The sequence below is a fragment of the Mobula hypostoma genome, chromosome 11 (assembly GCF_963921235.1).
Source record: "Mobula hypostoma chromosome 11, sMobHyp1.1, whole genome shotgun sequence".
Lineage (NCBI taxonomy): Eukaryota > Metazoa > Chordata > Chondrichthyes > Myliobatiformes > Myliobatidae > Mobula > Mobula hypostoma.
The window spans coordinates 13,448,717-13,461,746 of NC_086107.1; the positions used below are offsets into that span (position 1 = coordinate 13,448,717).

Here is a 13,030-nt window from a genome sequence, read left to right on the forward strand (position 1 = left end):
GTGGCTGATGTGGAAGGCTTGCTTGACTGCTGAGCCTCGCGCATTTTTCTATCATACAGTTCTTTGTGAGGACTCAAACCATCCTGCAAATATTCCCTAAACCGACATACCCTTTCAAAATTAAAGTTGTACCTTATCATTACTCATTCGGTTTCGATTGTTATCCTTTCCTCTTCCAATTGCATCAGCTCTTTATCTATCAGTTCTTGGTCATAGGATGCCAAAACCTCTTCAACATCATGTTCGTCAGCTTCCACAAGCCAAACTCACTTTGTCCTTACTTCGTTCACCATGATCAAAACACTTAATTATATCTAGTCTTACGCTAAGTGTAACACCCTTACGAGCTCTTTCAGGCTTTTTCGATACTATAGAACTCATCTTGCTAACGGCTGCTCACAGGCACATGTTTAAGCAATGCCGGTGAGAATGCCATTCCGAATCCGGGGGAGAAGCGGCTGCTCAGAGCGCGCGCTGCCTTTTTATTGTGCGCTGCCTTTTTATTGTGCGCTGCCTTTTTTTCATAACAGTGAAAACAGGGTACTAATGTAGGTCTTTCGTAACAATGAGGTTTCGTAAAGCGAACGTTCGAAAAGCAGGGGACACCTGTACTTAGCTCCACCTACAAAATGACAGCAATCAATTTGACCCACTGGGTCCACAAGAATTCCTGAAGAACAACTTCACCTGATCTATTCTTATTTCCCCTCAGTACCATATGCAATTAATAGAAAAAAATTAAATATTATAAGAATTAAGCATGGGGTCCAAATTAGCCCTGTACAGTTTTGTGGAAATAGATCCATTATCTGAGGACGATTGCTCGGCCAACTACCTGCGAGTACAATAAACTTCTTAATAACTTACTAAACAATTAAAACCAAACTGCTTTTCTGATAAGATCTGCAATCTCACCTCCAACCATACGACCACAGTGGGACCATCCCATAGTGCAAATGGTAACCCTTGCCTTCGTGCTTCTTCCAATAATTCTGTCCTAAAGTACAAACAGTATATTATCAGACCAGAATAACTCATTAACTACACATAAAATGGCCAGTATTATTCCTTTGACACTCAGAGCTAAGTGTTGCATTATGACTTTTATGTTAAGTTTTAAAATAGTACTTCAAACATGCACATTGGGTTAAATTCACACAAACTTGCAATGTGAAATATTTGTAGGAAAGCATGAGCAATATTTTGTTTTAATAAAGCAAAGTACTGTTAGGAAAGTCAGAAAATCCATTCCTTTAGAGAAGTGTTGTTGGGTTACACAGTGAAGCTCCACGCAGAATATTCACTCACGCATCCATACTCCAAACAGTACTTCCATTCCCAAAGAGTTCCAGTTAATGAGAGCATGATAGTATTAATAGAGCTTTATTCCCAAATGCCCACACGAGTATTTGGTTTTATTTATTAATGGGATATTTATATTTTTTTATTTAGAGATACAGTGTGGAACAGGCCCTTCCAGCCCAATGAGCCTCACTGTCCAGCAACCCATCTATTTAACACGAGACTAATCGCAGGATAATTTACAATGACTAATTTATCAACTAACTGACTAACTAACTCTAGACTGTGGAAGGAAACTGGAGAACCAAGAGGAAACCTATGCAGTTCACTGGGACAACCTACAAGCTTGTTACAGACAGTGCTGGAAATGAACTCCGAAATGCCCTGATCTGTAGTGTTGCACTAACCGCTATGTTACCAGAGTGCCCACAATTACAATGTGGCCTTGTTGACATTTATTACCTTTGTTTATCGTGAACCCAATCGTTAGCTGTATTAATATGGAGGACAATTAAAAACACCACCAGATAAGGATATCAAATTCTCTTTTCTAAAAGTCCATAATAAGACATGGTTACAGAACAATTTGATAGCAACATCTCATGTTAAATGATGCAAAAGCAGAACTTCATGAAGGGAAAAAGGGTTGCAAACTGATGAACAAGTTGAAAGTTACAGATTGTAAAGTGGACGATGGATACTTTTCCGACAAACAAGGGGAAATCCATTGAGTAGCATTTAAAATGACATTCCAGGGGAATGGTACAAACTACTTGTCCAGAGTAACTGGGATATACCGTAGATTTCAAATCAAATAGGACAAAATTACAGATCAACTTGGAAAGAGTTGGCTAATGGAAGCAAACTTGTACAAAAGGTTCCAAGATACTGAAATATATAGTACATTAGGTGGATATTTTTGGTGAGGGACAAGTCTGAACAGAATTAACAATATTTGATAAACTGATTCTCAACACGAAGACAATGTACAACACAATATCAAAATAACATTAAGGATGAAACAAAGAATGTTTTTATCTGGTACGACAACAGCTTTGACAACTGAACAGAAATTGCTTTAAAATCTCAGTTAAGGAATCTCTCCACTCAGTAGAGATAGAATGTGGAACCATGACAAGCAGTTGATTTGAATGGCTTAAAGAAATTTGATTAAGGGGAAAAATAATCTAAATATTTAATGATGGGATTATGTGGGAGCAGGATTATACATTAACACCAGCTTGAATTTGTCAGACAGAACAACCTGGCCCAGTGCTATAAACTGAATATACGTCCATTTTTAATGGTCGCGCCAAAAGTAAAGATGTAATGCTAAGGTTTATTAAGATGTTAGTCACATCACATTGAGAGTATTGTGTCAACTTTGGTCCCTGTATTCAAGAAAAGATGTGCTGGCATTGGAGAGAGTCCAGAGGGAGTTTATGAGAAAGATAGCAGAGCTGAAAAAGTTAGTGTAGGCGGAGCATGTGTTTGATAGTTCTAGGCCTTTACTTACTGGAGCTCAGAAGGATTGGGGGAGGGGATCTCTTAAACCTACCCAATACTGAAAGCCCTGGATAAAATGGATGTGGAAAGGATGCTTTCAGCAGTGAGAGTCTAGGACCAGAAGGCAGAGTCTCAGAATAAAAGGACAGATTTTTTTTTTTAGCTAGTGTTAGGGAATCTGTGGAATTCACTGCCATAGATGGCTGATTTGTTTATACTAATCAAAAACCCATCTGCTTTAAGTAAGGACATCAAAGGATATATGGAGACAGCAAGAAAATGGGGTTGAGAGGGAAAAATAAAACAGCCATGATCAAATGGCAGAGCCAACTCGACGGGCTGAATGGCCTAATTTGCTCCTGAATCATATGAATGTTAAAAGTTAATTGCAATAATTATAAAGGAGAACTCCCTCCACTTGTGTCACTGAAAGCCAACTCATGCACTTCAAGAAAGGTGTTCTGACAAGGCATTACTACTTCAAAAATACTTTATAAATGCAAATTAGTTAATGCTGTAGGTGCAGCCAAGGATGGAGTACTTATTAAAAAAAAAATGTGGACTTCATAGTTCAATGATGAATAATTGCTTAAGACCTGGCAATAAACATCCCAGCCTTCTGCATACCAGTTTTTCTTCTTCTAAAGCAAATACAGATCTTGATCTAAATGTTTTGACCCCTCTTTTTTCAGAATATGGGCCTTAGTCATGTGGCATCATTATTGGTGACATTCTATGGAGTTCTTTGGACTGAGTGGGTGAGGTCCAGTCATGTGAAATCGAATAAATACAACTAATTTACCTATCTAGCTGTGAATTTTAATCACTATGGGAATTAGGTCAGAGACAGATTCTGCTTGCAAGACAAATATTCCATTACAACAACCTTTTAGGGCTATGGTCTTTTTAAACAACATGCAGATCCAAATGAAATAAAAATCTCTACTCTACAAACTGGAACACGATGGAAATGTTTGCATCCAAGTTACATTTCAGCATTCTACACATTCCAGAAGAAAAAGGAACCCTTTACCATGAGACATTGACAAAGAGCAAACCAAAAGCATTCATGAAGGTTACTGATAAATGAACTTACCCTGATTTGTTACTAAGGTCATGGAGTGAATAATAACATAAGAAGGGAAAGAAATGAAAAAAAAATGTAAAACACTAATTTTAAATTAAAAATAAAATAAGGGAAAAGGAAAGGATATGGGAATGGAAGGATGGAGGGAAGATCCAAGCTTCTTGCAACAGTTGACAATTGTTCAAAAGACATAGGTTGATTTTAAACATTGCCACTTGCATAGTGTGTACCATGTAAAATATTACTGTAGCTCTTTCACAAGATTTTTAAAAACACAAATAGTGAAATGGAGTCTAAATAGCCATGCATTTTCATAAGTACTTCACAAAGTACTTTTCCAGAAAAACTTACTTCTTTTTTAATTTCCTATCTTTTTCTGCTTGGCCAAGTTTACTGAGTCCCAAGGTGTCCTGAGGACAGGTTTCCATATCAGGTATGCCACCTATAAAGGTTAAAATTAAATCAAAGTTCAAAGTAAATTTATTAACAAAGTATGCATACATCACAATATTTCTGAGATTCATTTTCTTGCAGGCATTCACAGTAAAGCAAAGAAATACAATAGAATCAATGAAAACTACAAAGACTGACCACCAATGAGCAAAAGATAAACTGTGCAAATACAAAAGAAAAAATAAATCAATAATATGAGAACATGAGCTATTGAGTTCTTGAAAAAGAATCCATAGGTTGTGCAAGTGTCGAGGTGAGTTGAGGGTGTATGGTGTGTTGGCTTTCATCAACTGTGGGATTGAGTTCATGAGTTCAAGAGCTGTAATGTTACAGCTATACAAGACCTTAGTTGGATGCCACTTGGAATACTGAGTTCAGTTCTGGTCACCTCATGACAGTAAGGATGTGGATACTATAGAGAGAGTGCAGAGGAGATTTAAAAGGGTGTTGTCTGGATTGGAAAGTGTGCATTATGGGAACAGGTTGAGTGAACTTGGTCTTTTCTCCGTGGAGCAATGGAGGATGAGAGGTCACCTGATAGAGGTCTATAAGATGATGAGGGGCATTGATCGTGTGGATAGCCAGAAGCTTTTCCCCAGGGCTGAAATGGCTAACATGAGGGGGCATAGTTTTAAGGTGCTTGGAAGCAGGTATGGGGGGGGATGTCAGCAGTAAATTTTTCACACGAAGTGCTGGGTGCATGGAATGCACTGCCAGCGACGGTGGTAGAGGCTGATACAGTTGGGTCTTTTAAGAGACTCTTAAATGGGTACATGGAGCTTAGAAAAATGGAGGGCTATGCAGTAGGGAAATTCTAGGCAGTTTCTGGAGTAGGTTACATAGTTGGCACAATATTGTGGGCCGAAGGGCCTGTACTGTGCTGTAGATTTCTGTGTTTTATGAGTGATGTTATCCATGCTGTTTCAGGAGCCTGATGGCTGAACGGCAATAACTGTTCCTGAACCTGAATGTGTGGGACCCAAGGCTCCTGTACCTCCTTCCCAATGGCAATGGCCCGGATGAATTACAATTTCTTCATGAAAATAATTGATCTAACTAGTTTCATCAAAATACGCAAATGGGATTTTGAATGTTGGTTTATTCCACCTTTAAAAAGCCAAAGTAAAGCAGTTTCAAAGGATATTAGGAAATTCAGATCTCTAGATAGAACCTCCTCACAGATCACAGAGAAGAACGTGGGAACCTCAGAAAAATACAGTACATGAGCATTTAATGGCTGATGGTTGGAAGACTACAGCAAAGCCTGAAAAGATTGATAATTTTTAGCCTTGACTACTACAACCATGACAATGCAGTTTGGTGATTAGAGCAGAATCCACAATTCTAACTATCCATTTCTCTTCCCACTGTTGGTTATAAATGAGTAGAAAAGAAAATAATCTTGTTTATATTTATGATGATGCATACTATTCACAGAACATATCAAAACTTATCTGCAATTTAAATGTACTATGAAAAATCAATAAGACTTGAATAATTAAATATAGCCTATTAAAATTATACACCTGATAGGAGCATTAATTCAGAAGCATTCAAATTTATCATGTTTCCACTAATATCTAACCATCCCTTCAACTATTCTTCATGCAACAATATCAAATATTGAAAATATCATACTCATGTATAAAACTACTCCATATTACATGCAAACTGCCTGTCCTAAATATAAAAATGATGCAAGTAATGATGAAGGCAAAAAAAAAAAGCAACTTTAACATGCAAATACTCTTTTTATTCCCCCTTCGGCACAAGGAGAAATTAAACAAGTCTAGTGTGTTATGCAGTTGCACAAGCCTGGGATCCAACAAGCATCATGCCAATATCATTTTTCAAAAGAATACAGAGTTCAAGTGGCATTGGAGACGGTTCAGAGATTCAAGGGAATTATTCTGGGATTGAAAGGTTTACAGAGGAGCAGTCAATGACCATCTATACTTGCCGATCCTGGTACCAGTCTCATTGAAACCCATCGAATATTCCCAACCTTTTTTATGCCATGGACCCCTACCATTAACAGAGGACCCCAGGTTAGGAACTCTTGGCTAAACAAAGAGTGGATGTGGAGAGGACTTTTCCTGCAGCAGTGGAATAGAAGGATGATGCTTCAGAACAGATACGAGAAAGAATTTCTTTTGCCAGAGGGTGGTTAATCTGTGGAATTCTTTGCTTCAGATGACTGTGGAGGCCAAGTCATTGAAAATATAAAACGGAGGTCGACAGGTTCTTGATTAGTTAAGTGTGTCAAAGGGTACGAAAAGGCAGGAGAATGGGGTTGAGTGATGCAATGGTGAAGCAGATTTGATGGGCCGAATGGCCTAATTCTGATTCCATGTCTTATGGTAACTGCTTACTACTATTTACTACTGCATTATTTAATAAACAAAGTCCTCATTTTGGGTTGGTCAGAAGGAAAGGGAAATTAATAAAACATTAAGATAATGTAAATAAGTTTGAACTCAAACCTATGAAGTGCTTTCTTAACTTTGTTTGCACAAAACTGAAGCTACACAATGTTTTAGGAATAGCTTTTCCCTTTGTCATCAGATTTCTCAACTGCCCATGAACCCATGAATACCACCTCATTTTTGCTCTTTTTTGCACTACTTTGTTTTTTTTTTAATATATACTTATTGTAACTTACTTTAAAAAATTACTACATTGCTGTTGCAAAACAAATTTCACAACATACGCCCGTGATAATAAACCTGATACTGCTTTCTTCCACTGTTTAAACACTGCTGGTCTCACATCTTCAGAGACCCTAGATCACACTTTTCATGCCTTCCAACTTGCCACAACTTCAAATCATTTTGAATAGTACTGCTAGTTCTTACAGAACAACAAGATTGTTCTTCAATATATTGATCCCCATTAAGTACTACTGAAATAGTTTTAGCCACCAAACTTCAGATCTGAATATGGATTGTAGATTAAATTTAAAATTCAGCTCTGAACAATGGGTGACTAAGGCTACATCCACACTAGACCGGATAATTTTGAAAACACTGGTTTCGCGTAAAAACGATAGGCATCCACACCAGGCTCTTTTGAAAATACCTCCGTCCACATCAAAATGGGTACTTGAGCGAATCTCTCCTACTGGGCATGCACAGGACACATCTACAGGAAAAAAAGCGAAGAGGAAACAGTATACTATTTCCGTTTCCGCGGCGGCATTGTGCTATTTCCATTGGTCAAAATCTAGAGTACGTACAATAACAGCGAAAGAAAGTTTTCAACAATGTCTTCGAGGAATACAAAGAAAACCTCCGCTGGAAAAAGCAGCTATTAATGTAGACAATAAAGTAAACAACACACGCATGAAACCATCTGCCATTGTTGTTATGGTGTTGGAGGTTGCATTCAAGAAAATAATGAAATGCCGCGCTGCCGCCACCATCCGTTCTGGCACGTCATGACAGCGTTTCTAAAAAGCTCCAGTTACCCTGTACTCAATACACTGCTCAACCTGTGTTTTCAGATTTACACACTCTGGACAGTGTTTTAGAAAAGCTCCATTTTCGGGGGAGGAAAACGCCATTTCAGAGTGGACGGAGGGTCAAGATGAAGAGAAAAAGCTTCGGTTACAGATTTATCCAGTCGAGTGTGGACTTAGCCTAAGAGCCGTGAACCACAGTTAATTGGAAGACCAGATAATGCTGATTTAATCACAGACAAGAGAAAATCTGCAGATGCTAGAAATCCAAACCACACACACACACACAATGCTGGAGGAACTCAGCAGGCCAGGTAGCATCTATGGAAAAGAGTACAGCTGACATTTCGGGCCGAGGCCCTTCAGCAGGACTGGGGATTTAAATCCATTTGGGTGTCAGCAGTGTGGGTGCAAAGAGGGAGATGTGAAGGTTGTGTAGTTCAAAGGAAACAGTGTGGATGCATTACAAGTATGGAATTGTCCTTTGTGATGATAATGGGGATATCAGATGCCACATCAAACAAAATAAAGAACATCTGTTCCCTACGTGTTGCGATAATCCAGATGTTTCTTTTCCTTGCTTCCTCTAAAAGCAGAGAAAACAAAATGACTTCTAATTAAGGCAATACCTCTTCCATTTAAAAACAAAATATTAGCAACTTTAATGTTCTTAGAAGGAGGAAAGTCAGGAGTTTCAAATGCAACAGAGCGTTTTAAATTTCATAAGTATACACAAATATTACCGCATGGAGCATGGGGATAAAATGGCATTCTTGATGATTTTAATGGAAGTGAAAATTAAACAGTTTATCTCGTTGATGGCTGATTTGCTTTGGCAATTTCGCATCTGGTACAGAGAATTAACTATCTGTCCCGAGTGTTTAATTAGTAATAGCCAATACACATTTTAAATTACGACGTTATTGCAACGCAAGCTTTGCTAGCCACTTCTAATCCCATTTAGAGAATGGCTAATGAAAGCAAAACACTTAAATTACACTTAATTAAGGGATGTATATTCACCTAAACAATTTATTTTGGCAAACTGCATTAAATCTGCAAGTATATTTGTTGGAAATAGCGAATAGTTTTGACCCTTCATTCAGAAAAGTGAAGATTAATGATGGACTTGGAGTCTAGGACCAGATAGCACAACCTCAGAAAGCAAAGACATCAGAGATGAGGGGGTATTTGTTTAGCCAGTGTGGTGAATCTGTGGAATTCATTACCACAGACAGCTGTGGAGGTAAAGTCATTGTGTATGTTTCAAGTGGAGGTTCATAGACTTGTTAGAAAAGGTGTTAATGGTTATGGGGAGAAGGCAGGAGAATGGAGTTGGGAGGGATAATAAATCAGCCATGATGGAATGGTGGTGGCCTAAATCTGTTCTCATGTCATATGGGGTCTTATAAAGATAGATTTGAAAAGGGAATGTTGAGCATGACTAATTTGATAGAATTTTGTAGAGGCATAAAGGAGACTGAATATTTTAATAAGGTTTTTAAACACACATACATATGCAGGCCAAGAAGGAAAGTAATCATCCATGGGATCTAAAGGAGAATGACTTTAACATTGAATCAGTGGATTTAATATTAAGACCACAAGACAGGAGCAGAATTAGGCATTTCCATCATGGCTGATCCCAGATCCCACTCAACCATACACCCGCCTTCTCACCATATCCTTGAATAACCTGACCAGTCAGAAAGCGATCAACTTCCACCTTAAATATACCGATGGACTTGACCTCCACTGCAGTGTGTGGCAGAGTATTCTACAGATTCACCACTCTGGCTAAAAAAATTCCTCCTTACCTCTGTTCTAAAAGGTCGCCTCTCAATTTTGAGGTTGTGCCCTCTAGTTCTGGTTACTCCCACCACAGGAAACATCCTCTCCATATCCACCCTATCTAGTCCTTTCAACATTCGGTTGGTTTCAATGAGATCCGCATTCTTCTAGATTCCAGCAAGTACAGGCCCAAAGCTGCCAAATGCTCATCATATGTTAACCCCTTCTTTCCCAGAATCCTCGTGAACCCCTTCTGGACTCTCTCTAACGACAACACATCCCTTCTGAGATACGGGGCTCAAAACTGTTGACAATACTCCAAGTGCAGCCTTACTAGTTAGTGTCTTATAAAGCCTCGGCATCATCTCTTTGCTTTAATACTCTAATCCCCTTGAAATAAATGTCAACATTGCATTAGTCTTCTTTATCACAGACTGAACCTGCAAATTAATCTACTGGGAGTCTTGCACGAGATCTCCCAAGTCCCACTGCACCTCTGATGTTTGAACCTTCTCCCCACCTGAATAGTTGTCCACACTATTGTTCCTTTTACCAAAATGCATTATCATACATTTCCCAACACCGTATTCCATCTGCCACGTTTTCCCCATTCTTCTGATTTGTAGTTCTGCTGCAATCGCATTGCATCCTCAGCACTACCTACCCCTCCAGCTATCTTCATATCACCTGAAAACTTTGCCACAAAGCCAGAAATTTCATTATCCAAATAATTGACAAACAACTTGAAAAGCAGCACTCCCAATATTGACCCCTGAGGAACACCACTAGTCACTGGCAGCCAATCAGAAAAGGCCCCTTTTACTCCCACTTGCTGCCTCTTGCCTGTCAGCCACCCCTCTGTCCATGCCAGTAGCTTTCCTGTAATGGCATAGGATTTTATTTTGGTAAGCAGCCTATCAGACACTTTCTGAAATATCCAAGTAAATGACATCAACTGCCTCCCCTTTATCCAATCTACTTGTTACTTCCTCGAACAACTCCAACAGATTTGTCAGGCAAGACTTCCCTTTACAGAAACCATGCTGACTCTGACTTAGACTTATTTTATCATTAGTCTCCAAGTACCCCAAAACCTCATCCTTGATCACAGACTCCAACACTTTCCCAACCATTGAGGTTAGGCTAAATGGCCTATAATTTCCTTTCTTTTGCCTTCCTCCCCTCTTAAAGAGTGGAGTGACATTTGCAATCTTCCTGTCCTCTGGGACGATGCCAGAATCAAGTGATTCTTAAAAAATTATGACCAATGCATCCAATATCCCTTCATCAGCCTCTCTGTCTCTGGGATGTAGTCCAGCTGTATAGGTGACTTATCCACCTTAAGACCTTTGAGTTTGCCTAGTACTTTTTTACCTTGTAATAGCAAATGCACTCATCCCTGCTCCCTGACACTCATGGACCTCTGGCACACTGCTAGTGTCCTCCACAGTGAAGACAGATGCAAAGTACCCATTAAGTTCATCTGCCATTTCTTTGTCTCCCATTACTACTTCACCAGCATCATTTTCCAGTGGTCCAGTATCAACTCTCATCTCCCTATTACTCTTTATATAGCTGAAAATACTTCTGGTATCCTGCTTTATATTATCTGCAAGTCTGCCCTCAGTTCATCTTTTCCCTTCTTATAGCTTTTGTCAGTTGTCTTTTGTTGGATTTTAAAAGCTTCCCAATCATCCAACTCCCCACTCACTTTTGCTAACTTGCATGTCCTTTCCATGGCTTTTATGCAGTCTTTAATTTCCCTGGTCAGCCACGGTTGCCTACCTCTGCCATTTGAGAACTTCTTCCCTGGGACACATCCATCCTGCACCTGTGAACTATTCCCAGGAACTTCAGCCATCTCTGCTCTTTTGTCATCCCTGCTAGTATCCTCCAATCCACCTGGGAAACCTCCTCCCTCGTGCCTCTGAAATTCCATTTATTCCATTGCAATACTGATACATGCAACTTAGGCTTCTTCCTCTCAAATTGCAGTACGAATTCAATCATTTAATGATCACTGTCTCCTAAAGGTTCCATTACATTAAGCTCCCAAATAAGATATGGATTATTATACAACACCCGATCTAAAACAGTCTTTTCCCGAGTAGACTCAAGCACAAGCTGCTCTAAAAAGTCATCTCACAGGCATTCAACAAATTCCCTCTCTTGCAATCCGACGCCAACCTGATTTTCCCAAGTCCCCTGCATATTGAAGTCCCCCATTGCAATTATGTCATTACCCTTATTACATGCCTTTTCCAGCTCCCTTTGCAACCTCAACCCCACATCTTGGTTACTACTTGGAGGCCAATATACAATTCCCATAATAGCTTTTTTCACCTTTGCACTTTCTTAACTTCACCCACAAAGATTCAACGTTCTCTGACCCTACATCAACTCTTTCTAAAAAATGCAATTCCATCTCTTATCAACAGAACCACATTACCAACTATGCCTTCCTACCTGTCCTTTCGATACAAAGTATATCCTTTGATGTTAAGCTTCCAACTATGGCCTTCTTTCAGCCACGACTCAGTGACACCCACAATGTCATACCAACCCATCTCTAATTGCACAAGTTCACCCACCTTATTCTGAATGCTATGTGCATTTAAATATAGCACCTTCAGGACTGCATTCTTCTCACTTTTGAATGTTGCCTCTGTGGTACAATTTAACTCTGTGCTCTGTCTGCATTTGTACCCAATCACTGGCTTATCCTTCCTTACATTCATGTTACACCCATCATCTACTTGTAAACCTGCTGGCTCATCCTCAGCTCTATCATACTGGTTCCCATCCCCCACCATATTAGTTTAAACCACCCCCAATGGCTCTGGTAAACTTACCCGCAAGAATATTTCTCCTCCTCGGATTCAAGCGTAACCCATTCCTTTTGTACAGGTCCCAGCTGCCCCAGAAAAGGTCCCAATTATCCCAAAATCTGAATCCCTGCCCCCTGCTCCAATTCTTCAGTCACACATTTATCTGCCACCTCATTCTATTCCTATCTTTACTGTCACGTGGAATAGGCAGCAATTCTGAGATTACCACCCTTGAAGTCCTACTTCTCAACTTCTTTCTTAACTCCCTGTACTCTTTTTTTTTTCTGGCCCTCCTTCCTTTCTCTACCAATATATACCATGACCTCTGGTTGCTCACCCTCCCTTTTCAGGATATTCTGGACACTTTCAGAAACATCGCGGACCCTGGCACCTGGAAGGCAAACTACCATCTGTATTTAATTTTCACATCCACAGAATCGCCCTCTGTCCTCCTGACTATTGAGTCCCCAAATGTGCTGCCATCCTCTTCAGCTCCCTACCCTTCTGAGCTACAGGGCCAGAATCAGTGCCAGAAGCACAGCCGCTGTACTTGTCCCAGATAGGTCACTTCCACCCCCGCCTCACCCCCCAACAGTACTCAAAATG

The 13,030-nt window shown here is 39.7% G+C and overlaps 1 protein-coding gene across 5 annotated transcripts in view; it reads right to left on the reverse strand.

The window, feature by feature from the left end:
• The window catches only part of LOC134353594 (liprin-alpha-1-like), a 155,849-nt gene that overhangs the window by 20,377 nt on the left and 122,442 nt on the right, over window positions 1–13,030 (reverse strand). For all 5 annotated transcript variants that reach the window (XM_063061692.1, XM_063061694.1, XM_063061693.1 and 2 more), the window contains 2 exons: window positions 4,247–4,337; window positions 916–997 (listed from right to left, as the gene is read on the reverse strand). In XM_063061692.1, coding sequence (XP_062917762.1) covers window positions 916–997; window positions 4,247–4,337 — 173 coding nt within the window. The remainder of the gene's footprint in view (window positions 1–915; window positions 998–4,246; window positions 4,338–13,030) is intronic.